The following is a 21,413-nucleotide window of genomic DNA, read 5'->3' as shown; positions in this document are numbered from 1 at the left end:
GAATATTACCCTATTCTTAGCATTCATCCTAAACCTTTCTTTTAAGAGTAGAAAGTGGTTAATACAGAGGTTCATAATTGGTCAAAGTACAGAGAACACGTGACTCTCGAAGTCATTCTAAAGAGAATGTCTTCCACCCCAAATCTCAGGGACCTTCATGGAGAATAGACTGAATCCACATATAGACCAGACACTGAACAAGGGCTGTGAGACAGGGCCTTTTGGAAATAACTTGTCTGTTGCCCTCATGAGCAAACTGCAACCATAGCAAGTTGAACCAGACTTGACTCTTCACCATTTCCTCATGCAAGGGGAAGAGGCCAATGTGGCCTTTTCCTTCACTGTAGGTCAATGAGTAAGTAAGAAATGAGAGAAAAGGGGAGCAGGAAGTCATTTTCTTTCTTTCATTTTTTTCTCTTTTAACTGCTTTTATTTAGCAAATCTTGCAGGTGATTTTGAGACAAATTGGACAACCTACTCACTGAAGGCAAACTGGAGTAATTCTAAAATGTTCTTCAATATTGATAAATAATTTTATTTATCAGAGACACAGAGAAGATGCCACCTGAAAAGACCAGTGTACATGGAACTTATATAGCCAGATATCTTAAGACAGAAAGAAAATTCACTCACAAACACAGACACCATTATATTTGTTTAAAATATTCCATTTAAAATTAAATTTACATATACATGACTATAAATTCGTTCTTAGATGAAACAGCTACATCTAACTATATTTCACAGTAGAGGATGGATGTCACTTGATGCTGATTTATAGACATTACTTTGTCAGATTAAAGGAGAACTGTATCTTGTAGGGAGTCAATTTATTAAAGATTATAGGCTATATTACAGGAAATAATCAGAAGACAAAATAGAGAACAGCAGCTTGAAAAAAACAATGGTTTGGGGAAGACATATTTACCAGGAGATAGTGGAGGAAGATTGAAGGGAATGGGAGTGAAATGCTCAAAATCCAATATATACATGTATGAAATTTTCAAATAATGAAAATGGCCAAGATCAAAAACTCAAGTGAGAACACATGCTGGAGAGGTTGTGGAGAAAGGGGAACCCTTCTCCACTGCTGGTGGAAATGTAAACTTGTACAACCACTCTGGAAATCAATCTGGCGCTTTCTCAGACAATAGCACTTCCTCAAGATCCAGCCATAACACTCCTAGGCATATATCCAAAAGAGGCTCAAGTACACAAAAAGGACATTTGCTCAACCATGTTTGTAGCAGCTTTATTTGTAATAGCCAGAAGCTGGAAACAACCCAGATGCCCCTCAACTGAAGAATGGATGCAGAAATTGTGGTACACCTACACAATGGAATATTACTCAGCAATGAAAAATAAGGAAATCATGAAATTTGCAGGTAAATGGTGGGATCTGGAAAGGATCATCCTGAGTGAGTTGCATCCAGAAGCAAAAAGACACACATGGTATATACTCACTCATATAGACATACAACATAGGAAAAACCCACTAAAACCTGTGCATCTAAGAAACTAAGCAAGAAAGAGGACCCTAACTAAAATGTCCAATCCCCATCTGGAAAGGCAAAGAGGATGGACATTAGAAGAAGAAAACAGGAAACAAACTAGGAACCTACCAAAGAGGGCCTCTGAAAGCCTCTGCCCTACAGACTATCAAAGCAGATGCTGAGCCTGATGGGCAAGTGTTGGGCAGAGTGAATGGAATTTTATGTAAGAACTGGGAAATAGTAAGAGCTGGAGAGGACAGGGTCTCCACCAAGGACTATTCATAGAGATAACCCAGAACCCCTGCACAGATGTAGCCCAGGGCAGTTCAGAGTCCAATTGGGTTACATAGTAATGTGAAGAGGGACTGCCTCTGACATAAGCTGATTGGCCTGCTGTTTGATCACCTCCCCCTGGGGGGGAGCAGCCTTACCAGGCCATATTAGAGGACAATGCAGCCACTTTTGATGTGAACTGATAGACTAAGATCAGAAAGGAGAGGAGAACCTCCCCTATCAGTGGACTTGGGGAGTGGCATGCATGCAGAGGGAGGAGGGAGGGTGGGATTGGGAGGGGAGGAGGGAGGGACTTATGGGGGGATGCAGAATGAATAAAGTGTAATTGATGAAAAATTAAAAAAAAAGGGGAAAAAACTTTTAAATCTAACTTCTAAATAATTCCCAGTTTCACAAATGCAGCTGGCACAGGATAGGTATTTGGAAACTTATTCTCATGGCATGTAGAAATAACTCTCAGTTTGTTGACACAAATATTCCTGACCCTGCAGTCAACACACTATCCCAAATGTGTGTTGTCAAGCAGCAAGGTGCATGTCTCTAAAGGAATTCAATTCAGCAGCTATAATGACAAAGGAGGACCTCTAGAGTGGCAGGTTATTTGAGTGTATCTGACCAAATCACAGGACCACTTATGACATACATTCAGACATAAAGAAAGAGATCAGAAAGAGTCATGATATAATCGGGAGTAGTCTCCAAAACCAGCTTTCAATAAAAAGGAACCTTGAGGAGAAACAACGAAAAATAATACAACTTGTCTTACAGTGCCACTAAGTGTAGATTTTGAAAGACCCTGAAAAGAGATCCCTCATGCTCTATTCCTACTTATGTAGAGTAACAGACTCAAAATTGGTGAATTGCTATATTAATAGCCACTTGTTACTCAAGATAAGAGAAATCAATGTACCACATGCTGTTAGAATATCAGAGATTGATATGGATGTCATCTTCTCACCAAACCTGTGACCTGAGATGCTGCTGACATCCTAGGCATGGGCAGCAATGAGCTACAGTGCTCCTTGCTTCACCACTGTCACCTGCCCATGCACAGACAGAAGGCAATTTATACCAGTGCCTCCCCTAATAGGATGCACACCTTCCTCTTGGTTCCCACTGGAAAATTTGCACATTTCCCAGGGAGGCCCTTCTCTTCATGGTTTAAATGAAAGCTCAGTTCAGCTCTTGCCTTCACTCTCGTTGTCATTCATTCTCAAAATCAGGTTCTTGCTAGCTAGCCTGGGGTGCTAATGCTCCTGATCCCAGGAGAGATCAAGTAAGAAGGAAAGCAGGCACTATATAAGCTCTAGGGTTTCTTTCCATAATTTGTTTGTTCAACTATGAGATGACCAGGATTTATCCTGAAATTGTTATGGAGTGAAATCCACCAGAAAAATCAACCAAATAATCTATTTAAATTATATTTAACTGACTTTCAGGAGGTTTATTTATTTCTGTGTTTTTAGGTGTTTTTTATTTTATTTTAATTTTTTTACTTTTTTATTTTTTATTAATTACACTTTATTCATTTTGTATCCCCCCATAAGCCTCTCTCTCCCCTTTCTGCATGCATGCCCCTCCTTAAGTCCACTGATAGGGGAGGTTCTCCTCTCCTTTTTGATCTTAGTCTATCAGTTCTCATCAAAAGTGGCTGCATTGTCCTCTACTGTGGCCTGGTAAGGCTGCTCCCCCCTCAGGGGGAGGTGATCAAAGAGCAGGCCAATCAGATTATGTCAGAGGCAGTCCCTCTTCCCATTACTAGGTAACCTACTTGGACACTGAACTGTCATGAGCTACATCTGTGAAGGGGTTCTAGGTTATCTCCATGAATAGTCCTTGGTTGGAGTATGAGTCTCTGGGAAGTTCCCTGTGTTCAAATTTTCTTGTTTTGTTGCTCTCCTTGTGGAGTTCCTGTCCTCTCCAGCTCTTACTATTTCCCACTTCTTACATAAAATTCCATCACTCTGCCCGACAGTTGGCCATCAGGCTCAGCATCTGCTTTGATAGTCTGCAGGGCAGAGGATTTCAGAGGCCCTCTGTGGTAGGTTTCTAGTTTGTTTTCTGTTTTCTTCTTCTTCTGATGTCCAAGTTTTTTTTAAATAGATTCTCTTTCAAGATAATATATCTTGATTATATTTTCCCATCCCTTCACTCCTTCCAGATCCTCTGTGCAGCTCCTCCACTCAGGATCAACTCCCTTTATGTCTTTTATTAGAAAAAGGAAAATAGGTTTCTAAGAGATAACAACCAGACATCACAAAATAATATATAATAAGATGAAGCAAAGACTATCATATCAATGTTGGATATCAGAATAATACAGGAATAAAAGAGTCCCTAGCAAAGACACAAGAGTCAGACTCACTCCTAATCACAACAGGAGAAACATGAAAGTTCTAACCTAAAAACTGTAAAGTACACACAGAGGACATTCCTCAGGCCATTGTAGGTCGAATGCTTGCCCTTTTGGTCTCTGCAAACTCATATGAGTATTGCCTAGTTGATTCACTGGGCATTGTTCTCCTGGTGTCCTGCACCCACTCTGGATCTTAAACTGTTCTTAGAAATATCTGATATCTGAATAAACAGGCTTTATGGAGACCTTCTATTTACACTCTCTCTGCATAATGTCTGGCAGTGATTCTCTGCATCTGTTCACATCTGTTTCTGGAAAAAGCCTCTCTGATGAGTAGCAGAAAAGGTACATATCTATGAGTATTGCAGAATATCATTCCAAGTCATTGTATTGATACTTTTTATGACTAATCATGTCTGGTTTTACCCTCATTGTCTGAGCTGAATAGTCTAGTTCTTGGTTACTCTAGCAGTGTTGGGTATGGGTTTGATCTTGGGAAGTGGGCCTTGAATCAAATAAAATATTAGTTGACTACTTCCACAAGTTCCATGCCATCATTATTTTCATAACTGAGTCTTACTCAATTGTGTAAATGTACCAAAATTTCTATGTCTATTCATCAGTTTAAGGACATCTACATTGTTTCTAGAGTCTGGCTATTATGAATGAAGCCACTGAGATTATGATTCTGCAAATGTCCTCGTGATCGGACACGATGTCCTTTGTGTATATGCTTAAAGTAGTATAGATGATTCATGAGGTGGATCAATTCCATTTTTTTCTGAAGAACCACCTTAGTGATTTCCACAGTGGGTATATAAATTTTCACTCCCACAAGCAATAGGGTTTTTTTTCCCACAGGATCTACATCCCTCACCAGCATGGACTAATTTGTGTTATTTATCTGAGCCATTCCATTCTGACAGGTAGAAGATAGAATCTCAAAGTAGTTTTGGTTTGCTTTTTCCCAATGACTAAGGGTGTTGAACATTTCTTTAGTGTTTCTCAACCACTTGAGTTTCCTCTATTGAGTCACTTCTATTCTTTGTTTGGGTTTGTACCCATTTTTAATTAGGCTGCTTTGTTTGGTGATGTCTAATTTTTTTAATTTTTATGTATGTTAGATATCAATCAGTATTCTATTGAATATGGATCTTTTCTTATTCTATAGATGGCAACTTTACAACTTGACAGTGTTTCTTTGCCTTAGGAAAAAATTTTCTCTTCCTTGAGGTCCCATTCATCAATTGTTTATCTTACTGCCTGTGCTATAGGCATTCTGTTCAGACAATAACGTTCTATGGGAATGTTTTAACGGGTATTTCCCAGTTATATTGCACTCAGTGTATATGGCATATGCTGAAGTCTTTCAATCACATGGACTTGAGTATTATGCAAGATGATAAGTGTGGATCTATTTGCATTCTTCTATATGCAGACATCCAGTTTGCCCTGCACCATTTATTGAAGATGCTGTTTTCCAATATGCATTTTTTGTTTATTTCTCAAGAATATGATATCCATACCTGTGTATGTTTATATTTGTTTATGTTATAGATCTACTTGATTCAATTGATTAATGTGTCTTTTATGCAAATGTCATGCAGTTTTATTGCTGTGACTCTGTAATACTACTTGAAATCAGGAATGGTGATACCTCCAGTTCTTTTATTATACACAATTGTTTTTGCTATCCTGGGTTTTTGTATTTCAAAATCAATGTCCCACAAGCACATGCACTTTGGAAGAGATGAATGTCATACACATCTCCTATGAAAATATGTTTAAGGCTGTTTCACAGTTTATCTTCCATTGGGAGGAAACAAAATAATCAGGACAAAAGCACAGAGAATACTTTTAACAAAATCATAGAATATTTCTCTAATCTAAACAACGAGATGCCTGTCAAGTGATGTACAAGAGCAATACAGTATACCAAACAGATTGTAAAAAAAAGGAAAAAAGAAAATTTCCACAACACATAGCAATCAAAATACTCAACATATATGGGGAGGGGGGATTAGTAAAGGATTCAAGGGGAAAAGACAAAGTCACATATACAGCAGGACCATCAAAATAACACCTGATTTCTCAGTGAAAACCCTAAAAGAAAGGTCCTGTAAGGATGTTCTACAAACTCTTAGAGACAGCAGTTTCCAAACAAAATTACTATACTCAAGAAACCTATCAATAACAATAGACAGAGGAAGAAAAACATTCCACAGTGACATAAACTTGATGATATAAAGGTCAGGAATTATGAGATGTCAAGTGGAAGAAGGCAGAAGGAGGAACTAAGAAGAAACAAGGAAAAGATGTGACCAGGAAGGCTTGCATACATTGATGACTATGACTAGCAAGTTTATTATGAAGTGTAGCATCTTCTACACTATTTAAAGAGAGGTGCTGGATCAAGGTGAGGGGAGAGCTAAATCAGCCACTGTTGGCAAAGAAAACACAGGACGGGCCAGTCACAACTACCCTAGGACTGATACCCATGGCACTTCAGGAAGAAACACCAAGTTTCCAAGGACTGAAACCTTAACTCCTTCAAGGATCAGGCCCCATGTTCACAATTGACCTAGCCAAGACTTCCTTGGACAACACCACAGAACAAAAATTCTTTGTCCTTTTTCTTTTCTTTTCATTTTTTTACTTTTATATTTATTAATTATAGTTTATTTACTTTTTATTCTGCCTGTTCCTCACTCCCTCCCTCCTCCCTTCCCAATACCACCATCCCTTCCCCTTCTCCACCCATTCACCTACCCAAGTCCACTGATAGGGGAGGTTTTCTTTTCCTTCCTTCCTTCCTTCCTTCCTTCCTTCCTTCCTTCCTTCCTTCCTTCCTTTCTATCAGGTTTCATCAGGAGTGGCTGCATTGTCTTCCTCTGTGGCCTGGTAAGGCTGTTCCCCCCTCAAGGGGAGGTGATCAAAGAACAGGACAATCAGTTCATGTCAGAGATAGTCCCTGTTTCCATTAATATGGAACCGACTTGGACACTGAACTGCCATGGGCTACATCTGTGCATGGGTTCTAGTTTATCTCCATCAATGGTCCTTGATTGGAGTGTCAGCTTCTGACAAGACCCCTGTGCCCAGATTTTTTTGGTTCTGTTGCTCTCCTTGTGGAGTTCCTGTTCTCTCCAGGTCTTACTCTCTGCTCCTTTTTTCCTTAGATTTCCAGCACTGTGGAAAGTTTATCTCAGTATCTACTTTGATACAATGCTAGGTAGAATATTTCAGCGGCCCTCCTTCATATGCTCCTGTCCTGTTTCTTGTTTTCTCCTTCTTTCAATGTCTGTCTCATTTGTCGTTCAGAGTGAGGATTGATCATCTCACCTAGGGGCCTCCTTCTACCTCACCTTCTTTAGGTGCACAGATCTTTGCAGGTTTAGTCTATATGTCTAGTAATCACTTATAAGTGAGTATATACTGTGTGTGTCATTCTGTTTCTGGGATACCTCACTCAGGATGATCTTTTCTAGTTCCCATCATTTTTTCTGCAAATTTCATGATTTCCTTGTTTATAATTGCTGAGTAGTAGTCCATTGTGTAAATGTACAACAATTTCTGTATCCGTTCATCCATTGAGGGACATATTGGTTGTTTCCAGGTTCTGGCTATTACGAATAAACCTGCTATGATCATGGTTGAACAAATGTTCTGTACTTGAGCATATTTTGGAAATATGCCTAGGAGTTCTAGAGTTGGATCTTCAGGAAATGCTATTTCAAACTGTCTGAAAAAGCACCAGATTGATTTCCCAAGTGGATAAGCATGTTTACATTCCCACCAGCAAATAAGGAGGTTGCCTCTTTCTCTACATCCTCTCTAGCATCTATTGCCACTTCACTTTTTTTTTTTTTATCTTAGCCATTCTGTAAGGCAAAATCTCAGAGTTGTTTTGAATTGCATCTTCCTGATGGCAAAGGATGATGAGCATTTCTTTAAGTGTTTCTCTATCATTCTGTATTCCTCTACAGATAATTCTCTGTTTAGCATTGTAGGCCATTTTTTAAATTTGGATTACTTGGGTTTGTTGCTTTTTATGTTGTTTGAGTTTTTTAATATATTCTGGATATTAACCCTCTGTCAGACATTTGGTTGGTGAAGATCCTTTCCAAGTTTGTAGGCTTTTGTTTTGTTCTGACGACAGGGATCCTCTGTGCTTTCTGATTAGGTCTGAAAGCAAGTGAGTGCACCTTTAAGTGAGTGCTTGCAGAGCCCCAGAACCAGGGTCCCTGAATGATAGCAGCCACACATCTTATCCCTCCTACACACACACTCACTGTGGGCAACATAGGGATCCTTCAGACAGCATTCTCAATATTGAAGATCTTATTCTGTGGGTCTACCAGTGGAATCCAGGCAAATCAGTAAAATCAGAAAAGCTCCAATCACAAAACATCTAAGAAATGATGAATGCCATGGAAAGACAAAAATCTAAGAATAACAGGAATATACAAAAAATAAGATTCCTGGCACCTTTGTGTGGTTTAGGTATCAAGGTGACTGTAGCTTCATAGAATGAGTTTGGTAATTTTCCTTCCGATTCTATTTTGTGGAATAGTTTGGGGAGAATTGGAGTTAGCACTTCTTTGAAGGTCTGGTAGAATTCTGCACTGAATCTATTTGGTTCAGTTTTTTTTTTTTTTTGTAAGGGAGACTATTGATGACTGTTTCTATTTCCTTGGGGGATACAGGACTATTGAATCTTTCTACCTGTTCTTGGTGTAATTTTGGTACATGTACCTATGTCTCTTATGAACACTGATGCAAAAACACTCAATAAAATACTAGCAAATCAAATCCAGGAACACATCAAAGATATCATCCACCATGACCAAGTAGGCTTCATCCCAGGCATGCAAGGGTGGTTCAACATACAGAAATCCATCAATGTAATCCACCACATAAACAAACTGAAGGAGAAAATCCACATGATCATCTTTTTAGATGCTGAAGAAGTATTTGACAAAGTCCAACACCCATGCATGTTTAAAGTCTTGGAGAGATCAGGGATACAAGGCACATATCTAAACATAGTAAAGGCAATATATAGCAAGCCTATAGCCAACATCAAACTCAATGTAGAGAAACTTAAATCAATCCCACTGAAATCAGGGACAAGATAAGGCTTCCCACTCTCTTCAGATCTTTTCAACATAGTACTTGATGTCTTAGCTACATCAATAAGACAACTAAAGGATATCAAGGTAATAAAAATCGAAAGGAAGAGGTCAAAATATCACTATTTGAAGATGATATGATAGTATACATGAGTGACCCCAAAAATTCAACCAGAGAACTCCTTCAGCTGATAAACACCTTCAACAAAGTCGCAGGATACAAAATCAACTAAAAAAAATCAATACCAAAGACAAAAGGGCCGAGAAAGAAATCAGGGAAACAACACCCTTCACAATACGTGCTCATGGATTGATAGGATTAACATTGTGAAATGTCCATCCTGCCAAAAGCAATACCAATTCAATTCAATTCCCATCAAAATACCAACTCAATTCTTTACAGACCTTGAAAGAAACATTCCTAACTTCATATGGAGAGACAAAAAACCCAGAATCTCCAACATGATACTGTACAACAACAGAGCATCTGGAGGTATCTCTATCCCCAATCTAAAGCTGTAATACAGAGCAATAGTAATAAAAACTGCATGGTATTGTCATAGAAGCAGAAAAGAGGTTCAATGAAAATGATTACAAGACGCAGAAATAAACACACACAACTATGAATACTTGATTTTTGACAAAGATCCCAAAACCATTCAATGGAAAAAAAGACAGCATCTTCAACAAATGGTGCTGGTCCAACTGGATGACTACATTCAGAAAAATTAAAATAGATCCATATTTATCACCCTGTATAAAACTAAAGTAGAAGTGGATAAAAGATCTCAACCTAAAACCAGATACTCTAAATCGGTTAGAAGAAAAAGTGGGGAAGAGCCTAGAACACATTGGCACAGGAGACAACTTCCTGAACAAAACACCAACAGCACAGGCTCTCAGGGCAACAATCAATAAATGGGACTTCATGAAACTGAAAAGCTTCTGTAAAGCAAAAGACACTGTCATCAGAACAAAACAACAGCCTACAGACTGGGAAACAACCCTGAATCTGACAGAGGGCTGTTATCCAGAACATATAAAAAACTAAAGAAGTTAAAATCAAGAAATCAAGTAATACAATTAAAAAATGGGGTATAGAGCTAAACAGAGAATTCTCTGTAGAACAATATCGAATGGCAGAGAAACATTTAAAGAGATGCTCAACATCCTTAGCCATCAGGTAGATGCAAATCAAAACTATCCTGATATTTCACCTTACAACCATCAGAAGGGCTCTGATCAAAAACTCAAATAATAACACATGCTGGAGAGGTTGTGGAGAAAGGGGAACCCTCTTCCATTGCTGGTGGGAATGTAAACTGGCACAACCAATTTGGAAGTCAATTGGGCGCTTTCTCAGACCATTAGGAATAGTGCTTCCTCAAGACCCAGCTATACCACAACTAGGCATATACGCAAAACTTGCTCAAGTACACAACAAGGACATTTACTCAACCATGTTTGTAGTAGCTTCATTTGTAATAGGCAGAAAATGGAAACAATCTAGATGTCCATCAACAGAGGAATGGATACAGAAATTGTGATATTTTTACACCATGGAATACTACTCAGCAATCAAAAAGGAAGAAATCATGAAATTTGCAGGCAACTGGTGGGATCTAGAAAAGATCATTCTGAGTGAGGTATCCCAGAAGTAGAAAGACAAACATGGTATATACTCGCTTATATAGACCTACAAGATATGATAAACATAATGAAATCTATACACCTAAAGAAGATAAACAAGAAAGAGGACCCGGATTAGATGATCAATCCTCACTTATAAAGACAAATCGGATGTGCATTGGACATAGGAAAAAACAAGTAACAGGACAGGAGCCTACCACAGAGGGCCTCTGAAAGACTCTACCTAACAGTATATCAAAGATGAGAGAGAGAGGGTGGGATTGAGAGGGAATGAGGGAGCAGGATACAGCTGTGATACAGAGTCAATAAAATGTAACTAATAACAAAAGAAAAAAAGAGATTCCTGGAGCCAAAATCCAGAAAACATTCTCAAGAAAATTCTAGAAGAAAAATTTCCTAACTTAAGGAGATGTCCATTAACTCACAAGAAGCCAAGAGAACACCAAATAGACTAGACCAAAAAATAATCTCTTCCTGTAACATCATACTCAAAACACTAAACCTACAGAACAATAAAAAAATATTAAAACCAGCAAGGGAAAAAGGCCAAGTATCATATGAAAGTAGACCTATCAGAATCATACCAGACTTTTTAATAGAAACTATGAAAGCCATAAGGGCCTGGGCAGATGTAATGCAGACTCTAAGAGACCACAGATGACAACCCAGACTACTATACACAGCAAAGATTTTAATCAACATAGCTGAAGAAAAGAAAAATATTCTATGGCAAAACTAAACTTAAACAATATCTACACAGAAACCCAGCACTATAGAAGATACTAGAAGGAAACCTCCAATCCAACGAAATCAACTACAGCCAAGAAAACACAGGATATAGATAACTTCACAACAAAAAATTAAAAGAAGAAAAGCATTGAAACATAGTAACATCACCAACGCCTCAATAAAAGGAACTAACACTCTTTGGTCACTATTATCTATCAACATCAAGGGCCTCAACTCTCCAATAAAAAGACACAGACTAACAGAATGCTTTCAGAAACAGGATCCAGCATTCTACTGTATTCAAGAAACACACTTCTTCAAGAAAACAACAGAAACATCTCAGAGTAAGGGGCTGCAAAAATGTTTTTTTCAAACAAATGGATCCATTAAACAACCTGAGGTAGCTACATTAATATCTAATAAGATAGAATTTCAAACAAAATTTATCGAAAAAAATGAGGAGGGGCACTTCATTCTCATCAAAGGAAAAATCTATCAGGAGGACATCTCAAACATGAACATCTATGCCCCAAATACCAGAGCACTTGCATTTGTAAGTGAAACATTATTAAAGCTTAAATCACACATTGATCCCAACACCTTAATAGTGGGAGACTTCAATACTCCACTCTCACCAAGGGAGAATTCATCTAGAAAGAAGCTAAATAGGGAAATAATAACACTTACAGATGTTCTAAATCAAATGGACCTAATCAATGTCTACAGAACTTTGTACCCAAACTCAAAAGACTATACCTTCTTTTCACCACATCATGGAACCCTCTTAAAAATTGATCATATATTCAGGCCCAATGTAAGACTCAACAGATACAAGAAGATCGAAATAATTCCGTGTAACTTATCAGACCACCACAGCATAAAACTAGACCACAATAACAACAGAAATAACAAAAATCCTATATACACATGGAAATTGACAACTATCTACTTAACAACATCTTGCTGAGGGAAGAAATAAAAAAAATAAAGAAATTAAAGACTTCCTAAAATTCAATGCAAATGAAGGCACAACATACCAAAAGTTATGGGACACAATGAAAGCAGTGCTAAGAAGAAAGTTCATAGTGCTAAATGCCTCCAAAAAGTAGTTTGACATATTTCATACAAGCACCTTAACTGCACACCTAAATGCCCTAGGAAAAATAAAGGAGCAGACGAACCAAAGAAGAGTATACTGGTGAAAATAATCAAACTCACACCTGAAATCACTGAGTTAGAAACAAAGAAAACAATTCAAAGACTCAATGAAACCAAGAGCTGAGCCTTTGAGAAAATCAACAAAATAGACAATCCCTTAGCCAAACTGACTAAAAGGCAGAGAAAAAATATTCAAATCAGCAAAGTCATAAACAAAAAAGAGGACATAACTACAGACACTGAGGAAATTCAAAGAGTCATTAGGTCTTACTTCAAAAGCCTATACACCACAAAATTTGAAAATCTAAATGAAATGGACAATTTTCTTGAAAGATTTCATTAACCAAAGCTTGAGGATTCTTAATCTAAACTGATAATCTCATGATGATGTAGTCTTTGTAAATGATTTTAAACTCTGTCCTAATTTATATAGATTCATCATACCTTGAGCGTATAACATAGAGATGTCAAAGCCAACATGACACTGCAAAGTTCAGTGATGCTTCTTGCTTGTACTGTATCCTCTCAGTGCAACACCCCAACTTCTAAATCTCTTAATATAGCTTCTTACTTTTTATCCATATGCCTCTGTATTGCCAAAAATATACAAGAATGGAGGCCACCTCTTTAATAATTTTCTGCTGAACATTTCATCAATTAGTCACGTATAGCAGATCTCAGGCAGAAAGGGGAAATGTGCAGGTCCAGGACTGTGTGTGGTACAGGCAGCTGATGAGACTCTCAAGGAGGTTTGTGTTGGAGGCTGAAGCACTGTGGGAGGAGTACTAACACTCTGCTGACAGTAATAAACTGCCAGGTCTTCAGCCTGCACACTGCTGATGCTGAGAGTGTAATCTGTCCCAGATCCACTGCCTGTCAAGCTATCAGGGACCCCAGTTGGCCGATAGGATGTACCATAGATTAGCAGTTTCGGAGGCTGCCCTGATTTCTGTTGGTACCAAGCTACACTTTTATACACATTCTGACTGGATTTGCAGGTTAGGGTTATCCTGTCTCCTACAGATGTGGACATGAATTCAGGAGACTGGGTCATCACAATGTTCCCCTCAGCACCTGCAATCAGAAATAGACAATAAGTATACACATATACACAAAAAGAATTCTGATACAATTGTTGGGATCAAAAATGCCTTTTCTAACGGCATTACATGCATGCTGTTGCAATCCAATAGTAAATAGCTGTTTCTCTACAAAAGAATTACTTTGATGCTATTCCAGTAGTCTTAAAGTCTCACCAGACATCCAGAGGAGTAGGAATATGAAGACCTGGGTCTGTGACTCCATCTTCGTGCCACTGCTTGTCTGATGCTTTTCAGTTCTCACTGCAAAGGCCTGGTTTATAAAATATGAGAAGCTGGGCTGGATTGTAGGCACCTATGCAAAGCAGCCATCAAATAAGAAAGGAAAGAGCCAAGGTTCTGTGGTATGAGAGTATCCAGGTTAAATCTACAGTGAAAACTATCATCAACACAAGTAACAATCACTGAGGGGAGTGCTGGTCAAGATAGATGCTCAAGGACCAACTTAGAGCTCTCAAACTGCAAATACTGAGATGCACTTATGATAGTCTTCAATTAAAAACCAAAAATCATTAGACCAAGTGAGTTTCACAGAAATAATACTAGAAAAACTTTTGATAACAATCCTAAGGAAATAATAAACATTCTGATCAACAACCGAAGAAAAAATCATCAGGGAAAGAGATGAAAGGAAAGAATGAATGGGAATGAGGAAGATGGGATGAAAAAAGGAAAGAAAGGAGAGGATTGAAAGAAGGAGAGGACAGAGAGAAGTAGAAGGAAAGCTGGATTGGGGAGGGATAGTAAATGTGAGAGGAAAGAGGAATTGAGAAGATAAAAGAAGATAAATATTAAAACAGAAAGGTTTAAGGGTAGAGTGTCAGGTCAATGGTTAAGAATAGTTATTTCTCTTGTAAAAGACTCTGATTTAATTCCAAGCTGTTGTTTGATGATTCTCAGATATCTGTAATTCCAGTAATGGCACACACATAGTACACATACATATGTGCATGCATACATACATTCATACATACATACATATTTATATACTTACATAGAGTTGAAATTGTGAGCTTGAGTTGGGCTCCAGCTACTACTAGGACTGCTGCCTGTTGTCTTCATTCTAATATCATGGATTCTGATTCTCTGAAAGCCCCAGTGATGCCTTTCTTTATATTGGCTTTGGTCATGTTGTTTATCACAAAAACAGAAAAATAACTAATGATAAGGGGGCATCTATAAAGAGGATATTAAACCTGTATAAAGACACAGACAGTACATGATTAATTGTATCTGGTCTATAATGCTGTCATACACCTCTATATCTGTGGCCTTCAAAAGAAGTTGTTCAGTTTATTTTTAGAGAATGTATAGATGACATTATTTAGCATATCGTTTACATTGGGCCTTGAGTTTCCCATTTTTAAAATATTATATTTACTCATAAGTATGAGATAAAATCCTCGAATGTAGAGTCTATCAACAAATAACTGTACTTCAATGGTACTGAGTGAGATATACAGGTCTCTACATTTGAGAGCAGATAGGGAGAATATTACATGTGCCTTATGATTTATAATTCTTATAATTTAAATATGAATATATAAACATGAACACAACTGTAGTAGATTTTGAGAAGGGGAACTCAATGAGGGAAGGAAATTTTATTAAATAATAGAACAGAGAGAAAGGGTAAAGGATGTGTCTTATTTGTGATTACTATTGCTTTGACAAAACATCCTTTACAAAAGCAACTGAAAAAGATGGGAAAATTTGGGCGGCACCAGGAGGACTCTCATTCTGAACAGCAGCACAGCAGGATGGGCACAGTGACCAGCAAGCAGAACTCTCGGCCAAAAAATACAAGTGATTGTGTTTCACAGGTGAGAGAAACCCCACGGTGGGGGATTCAATCAGCTTTAACTCTCACCCGGCTAAACTGAGGAAGAGACCCTGGCTCCACCAGGTGTTTGGTCGCCAGCCCAGAGCTACACACCAGCGTGATCTAGTCACTGTCCCAGACTGAACTGTGGGCCCACAACATCACAGACTGGATTTTCCAGTCGAGAGATAACCCTACGGAGCAGGAAACGATTGGGACCGACCTTAGATCACCCAGACATCCCCTGGAAAAGACTCGGGTTCCGAGGGTGCCCCAGGATCCAGCCTGGAGCCAGAGCCAGGGACCCAGGTGCCTGCGCAGAGCCCGGCCTGCCTGTTTGCCTGATTCGCCGCCTCAGATTGAACTGTGGGCCCCAGGGCACCAGAGACTCAGTTTCACCGTTGAGTGCAAACCCACAGGGAGGGAAACAGCTGGTCTGATCTCAGAGCACTCAGCTGATACCACCACCCCGAAAAGGTCTCAGGAAAATTACCCAGTTTAGGGAGACGCCCAGGATCCCAACGGCCAGAAAGGCAGAGCCACAGGCGGGCGTCTGTGCCTGTGGGTTCTGCTTGCCGCCCCCCCAGGCAGAACTGTGGTCCCCAAAGCAAAGGTTGGGTGTCCCTGGCAGGAGGAAACCCCCAGCGGGGGGGATCATCAGGTCTAACGCTCAGGACACCTAGCACCAAAAGACTTTATGGATTTAAGCAGACTCTAGGCTCTAGCCTTCTACTGCAGGCAGGAGTGCTGTGCTCATCCGCCATTATTGAGTACCCTAGGACACTGGGGCACACAGCTGCATCCTCAGACCTACAAAAGCCAGAGAGCCATTACAGCAGCCCTCAGATACTGTGCCAAGGATCAACCAGTTACCCCTAGCTAGACAGACAAAACTGTGGGAATCCCTGGTCCTTCAAGAGGGATGCACCTACAGCATCTGTACCAGAGCAGTGCCGGCAGCCGACATCCCAGACAGGGACACACAGCTTCCGGTCAAGACTGAGGCACCCAGCCTCCAGACCAGAGCGGCGCCCCCAGGCGCCAACTCAACCTAGGTGCACCTTCTCCAGGCCCAGAGCAGAGCACTCAGCTTCTGGCCCAGAGACTTGTTGGGTGCTCCTCTCACTTTCCTGGACAGAACTGTGTGCCCCAGGATAACAGACTGAATTTCCCTGTTGGAAGAAAACCCCACAGCTAGGGAATCAGCAGGTTCTTCAAGAGGACTGTACCTGGAAAACTGTAACAATAGCAGCAGCTCACTAAATTTATGATGAGAAACCCAGCAGTGGGATAGCTGTCTTGAGAACTTCTATGGGTAAGAGGAGAGCCCCCCTGCCTAACAAAGACCACAGATACTACTCAGGGCTATACACCTGAGGTGAACAGTGGCAATTCCTGAGAAACACTGGCCACACAGTGACCATAACAAAAAAGCAGAGGAGGGAGACAGCCAAGATGGCAGCGCCGGGAGAGCACCGCATTTGAGAAGCAGGACAGCACTCGCCGTGCAGAGACCAGGAGACTGAACTCTGGGCCCTGAAACTACATCAATCGTGTTTCCCAGGTGAGGGGAGGCTCCCACGGCATGGGAATCGGTCGGGTCCACTCACGGCTACCCTGGCAGAACCCGGAAGAAATCCCGAGTAACGCGGGCTTTGTGTCTCCGGGCTAGAGCCGCAAGCCATGCGTGTCCCAGTCACTTTCCCAGGCTGATCCGTGGGTACAAGGGTACCTGAGACTGGGAGTCCCAGTCGCAGGGGGACCCCACGGGGAAGCAAAGTTGCCAGTCTGATCACGGGTCACCCAGTTTTTCCCCGGAAGGTCTCTAGGATGGCGGGTACCAACCCCCAATACAACTGAGCTCCTGCCGCGCAGATTGCTACACGCTCAGCTCAGCCATACAGACAAGCTGTGCGCCCCAGTACAACAGGGACTGGGAACCTCTGTCCAGAGAGGACCCTACAGAGAAGGAAGAAACCATGCCGCTGGGGTCACCTAGGGAAAGTCTAGCAGCCTGCAGATCGCAAACAGGTGAGTACGCCCAGCCATCACAGATCTGGGCCCAAACAGGGAGCACAGAGTGATTGGAAACTCAGCTTCCACAGACTAGCAGGCGGGCGCACTTTCTACCAGCCCAGAGGCCAGCTTTGTACCAAATACACCTTACAGGCAGAACTGTGTGCCCAAAGACACCAGAGCAGTACTCACCCGCCACAGATTACCTCTTGGGTTTTGGAGCTATACCTAAAAAGCTGGGAAGGCTTCCTTCAGGAAAAACCACCTTCCTGCCAAAGGGATTCTCTCCACTACAAGAGTCCAGGAACAACCAGAAACTAAATTCAAACAACTAAGATAGCCCAATGGGTAGAGGACAGCGTAAAAGTTCAACCAACAAAAGAAAGAGCAATATGGCATCTCCAGAACCCAGGTATCCAGGGGCAAATAGCCCTAGACACCCCAGCATAAGTGAAATTCAAGGAGATGACCTAACATCTATGCTCATGAAGAAGATAACAGAGGAAACAAATAAAATACGAAAAGAATTAGAGGAAGATAAAAACAAACAGATCATGGCTATCCATGAAGAAATGGAGGAAATTAAAGACAAGGAGATTATGGCCATCCGTGAAGAAATACGGGAAGCTGCAGCCAAACAGTCTGTGGCCTTTAGAGAGGAAATGCTTAAATCATTGAATGAAATAAAAGAAACAGTGGATTGTTCCAAAAAAAAAAAAAAAAAAAAACAGCTAAAGGAATTGACAGAAAAACATGAAAATACAGTCAGACAGGTGAAGGAAACCAACAAAATAGCTCAAGACCTGAAGATGGAATTGGAAAAATTAAAAAAACAAACAAAAATGGAAGATTTTGTGGAGAGAAAGAGCTTAGGAAAGAAAGCAGGAACTACAGAGGTTAGCATAACCAATAGGCTACAAGAAATGGAAGAAAGAATCTCAAGGGTGGAAGATACAATGGAAGAAATAGATGTATCTGTCAAAGAAAATGTTAAATCTGAAAAATTCCTGACACAGACCGTCCAAGAAATTCAAGACAACATAAAAAGACAAAACCTAAGAATAATAGGAATAGAGGAAAAAAGATTCCCTGCACCAAGGCCCAGAAAATATTTTCAACAAAATCATTGAAGAAAATTTCCCCAACTTAAAGGAGAGACCAATAAGAATACAAGAGGCCTAGAGAACACCCAATAAATTAGACCAGAAAAGAAAATCCTCCCGCCACATAATCATCAAAACCATAATTATACAGAACAAAAAAAAAATACTAAAAGCTGCAAGAGAAAAGGCCAAGTAACATATAATGGCAAACCATTAGAATCACACCTGACTTTTCAACAGAGACTATGAAAGCCAGAAGGGCCTGGACGGATATCATGCAGACCCTAAGAGAACACAGATGTCAGCCCAGGCTACTATACCCAGCAAAACTCTCAGTCCTCATAGACGGAAAAAACAAGATATTCAATGACAAAAACAAATTTCAACAATACCTACAAACAAATCCAGCATTACAGAAGACACTGGAAGGGAAAATACAACCCAAGAAAGCTACCTACATTCAAGAAAACACAGGAAATAAGTAACCCCACTGCAGTAAAACAAAAAGCAACAAAGCACACAGCCGTATGACCAACATCAAATTCAAAGGATCTAACAGCCACTGGTCATTAAAATCTCTCAATATCAATGGACTTAATTCTCTAATAAAAAGACACAGACTAACAGAATGGATACGTAAACAAAACCCAGCAATCTGTTGTATACAAGAAACACACCTAAGTCACAAAGATAGACATTACCTGAGGGTAAAGGGATGGAAGATGGCTTTTCAAGCAAATGGATGCAAGAAGCAAGCAGGAGTAGCCATTCTAATATCTGATAAAATAGTCTTTCAACCAAAATTAATCAAAAGAGATGGGGAAGGACACTTCACACTCATCAAGGGAAAATTCCACCAAGAAGACATCACAATCCTGAACATCTATGCCCCAAATACAAGGGCACCCACATTTGTGAAAGAAACATTGATAAAACTTAAACCACACATAGATCCCCACACACTAATAGTGTGAGACTTCAACACCCGACTCTCAACAAAGGACAGGTCAACTAAACAGAAATTAAACAAAGAAACAATATCTCTAACAGAGGTCATGAATCAAATGGACCTAACAGACATTTACAGAACCTTACACCCAAACACAAAAGAATTTACCTCTTCTTAGCACCTCATGGAACCTTCTCCAAAATAGACCACATACTTGGTCAGAAAGCAAGCCTTAACAGAAACAAGAAGATTGAAATAATCCCTCGTATCCTGTCTGATTACCATGGAATAAAGCTGGACCTCAGTAACAACAAAAATAGCAAAAAGCCTAAACATACATGGAAACTGAACAACGTGCTACTAAAAGACAGCTGGGTCAGGGAAGAAATAAAGAAAGAAATTAAAATCTTCCTAGAAATCAATGAAAATGAAGACACAACATACCCAAACTTGTGGGACACAATGAAAGCAGTGCTAAGAGGAAAGCTCATAGCACTAAGTGCCTTCAAGAAGAAATTTGAGACACCGCATTCAAGCAACTTAATGGCTCACTTAAAAACCCTAGAAAAAGAAGAAGCAGACACACCAAGAAGGAGCAGACGGCTGGAAATAATCAAACTCAGGGCTGAAATCAATCAATTAGAAACAAATAAAACAATTCAAAGAATCAATGAAACCAAGAGCTGGTTCTTTGAGAAAATCAACAAGATCAACAAACCCTTAGCCAGGCTAACTAAAAGGCAGAAAGACACTATCCAAATTAATACAATCAGAAGTGAAAAGGGGGACATAACAACAGACACAAAGTAAATCCAAACAATCTATAGAACTAACCTCAAAAGCCTACCTGCCACAAAATTTGAAAATCTAAATGAAATGGACAATTTTCTTGATCGATTCCACTTACCAAAGCTAAATCAGGACCAGGTAAATCAATTAAATAGTCCTATATCTCCCAAGGAAATAGAAGCAGTCATCGAAAGTCTCCCATCCAAAAAGAGCCCAGGACCTGATGGTTTCAGCGCAGAATTCTACCAAACATTCAAAAAAGAGCTAACTCCAGTTCTCTTCAAACTATTCCACAAATTCAAAACAGAAGCAACATTACCAAACTCATTCTATGAAGCCACAGTCACCTTGGTACTTAAACCTCACAAAGACCCAACCAAAAAAGAGAACTTCAGACCAATTTCCCTTATGAACATTGATGCAAAAATACCCAACAAAATACTTGCAAACCGAATACAAGAACAGATCAAAGATATTATCCACTATGACCAAGTAGTCTTCATCCCAGGTATGCAGGGGTGGTTCAATATACGGAAATCCATCAATATGATCCACCATATTAGCAAACTGAAAGAAAAAAAACCACATGATAATCTCCCTAGATGCTGAAAAAGCATTTGACAAAATCCAACATCCATTCATGTTTAAAGTATTGGAGAGATCAGGGATACAAGGCACATATCTAAACATAGTAAAGGCAATATACACCAAACCTATAGCCAATATCAAACTGAATGGAGAGAAACTTAAAGCAATCCCACTGAAATCAGGGACAAGACAAGGCTGCCCACTCTCTCCATATCTCTTCAACATAGTTCTGGA

General features: G+C 39.8%; 1 gene segment (V, D, J or C); it reads right to left on the bottom strand.

The window, feature by feature from the left end:
• Positions 1-14,135, bottom strand: part of LOC110540386 (immunoglobulin kappa variable 4-1-like) — a 64,652-nt gene extending 50,517 nt beyond the window's left edge. The window contains 2 exon segments of the V gene segment in view: positions 13,585-13,886; positions 14,069-14,135. Of these exon segments, the coding sequence occupies positions 13,585-13,886; positions 14,069-14,117 (351 nt within the window).
• Positions 14,136-21,413: the final 7,278 nt, after the last annotated feature.

Source organism: Meriones unguiculatus, chromosome 5 (genome assembly GCF_030254825.1).
Source record: "Meriones unguiculatus strain TT.TT164.6M chromosome 5, Bangor_MerUng_6.1, whole genome shotgun sequence".
Lineage (NCBI taxonomy): Eukaryota > Metazoa > Chordata > Mammalia > Rodentia > Muridae > Meriones > Meriones unguiculatus.
The sequence above is the reverse complement of the archived record's forward strand: the minus strand, read 5'-3'. Positions and strand labels throughout refer to the sequence as shown.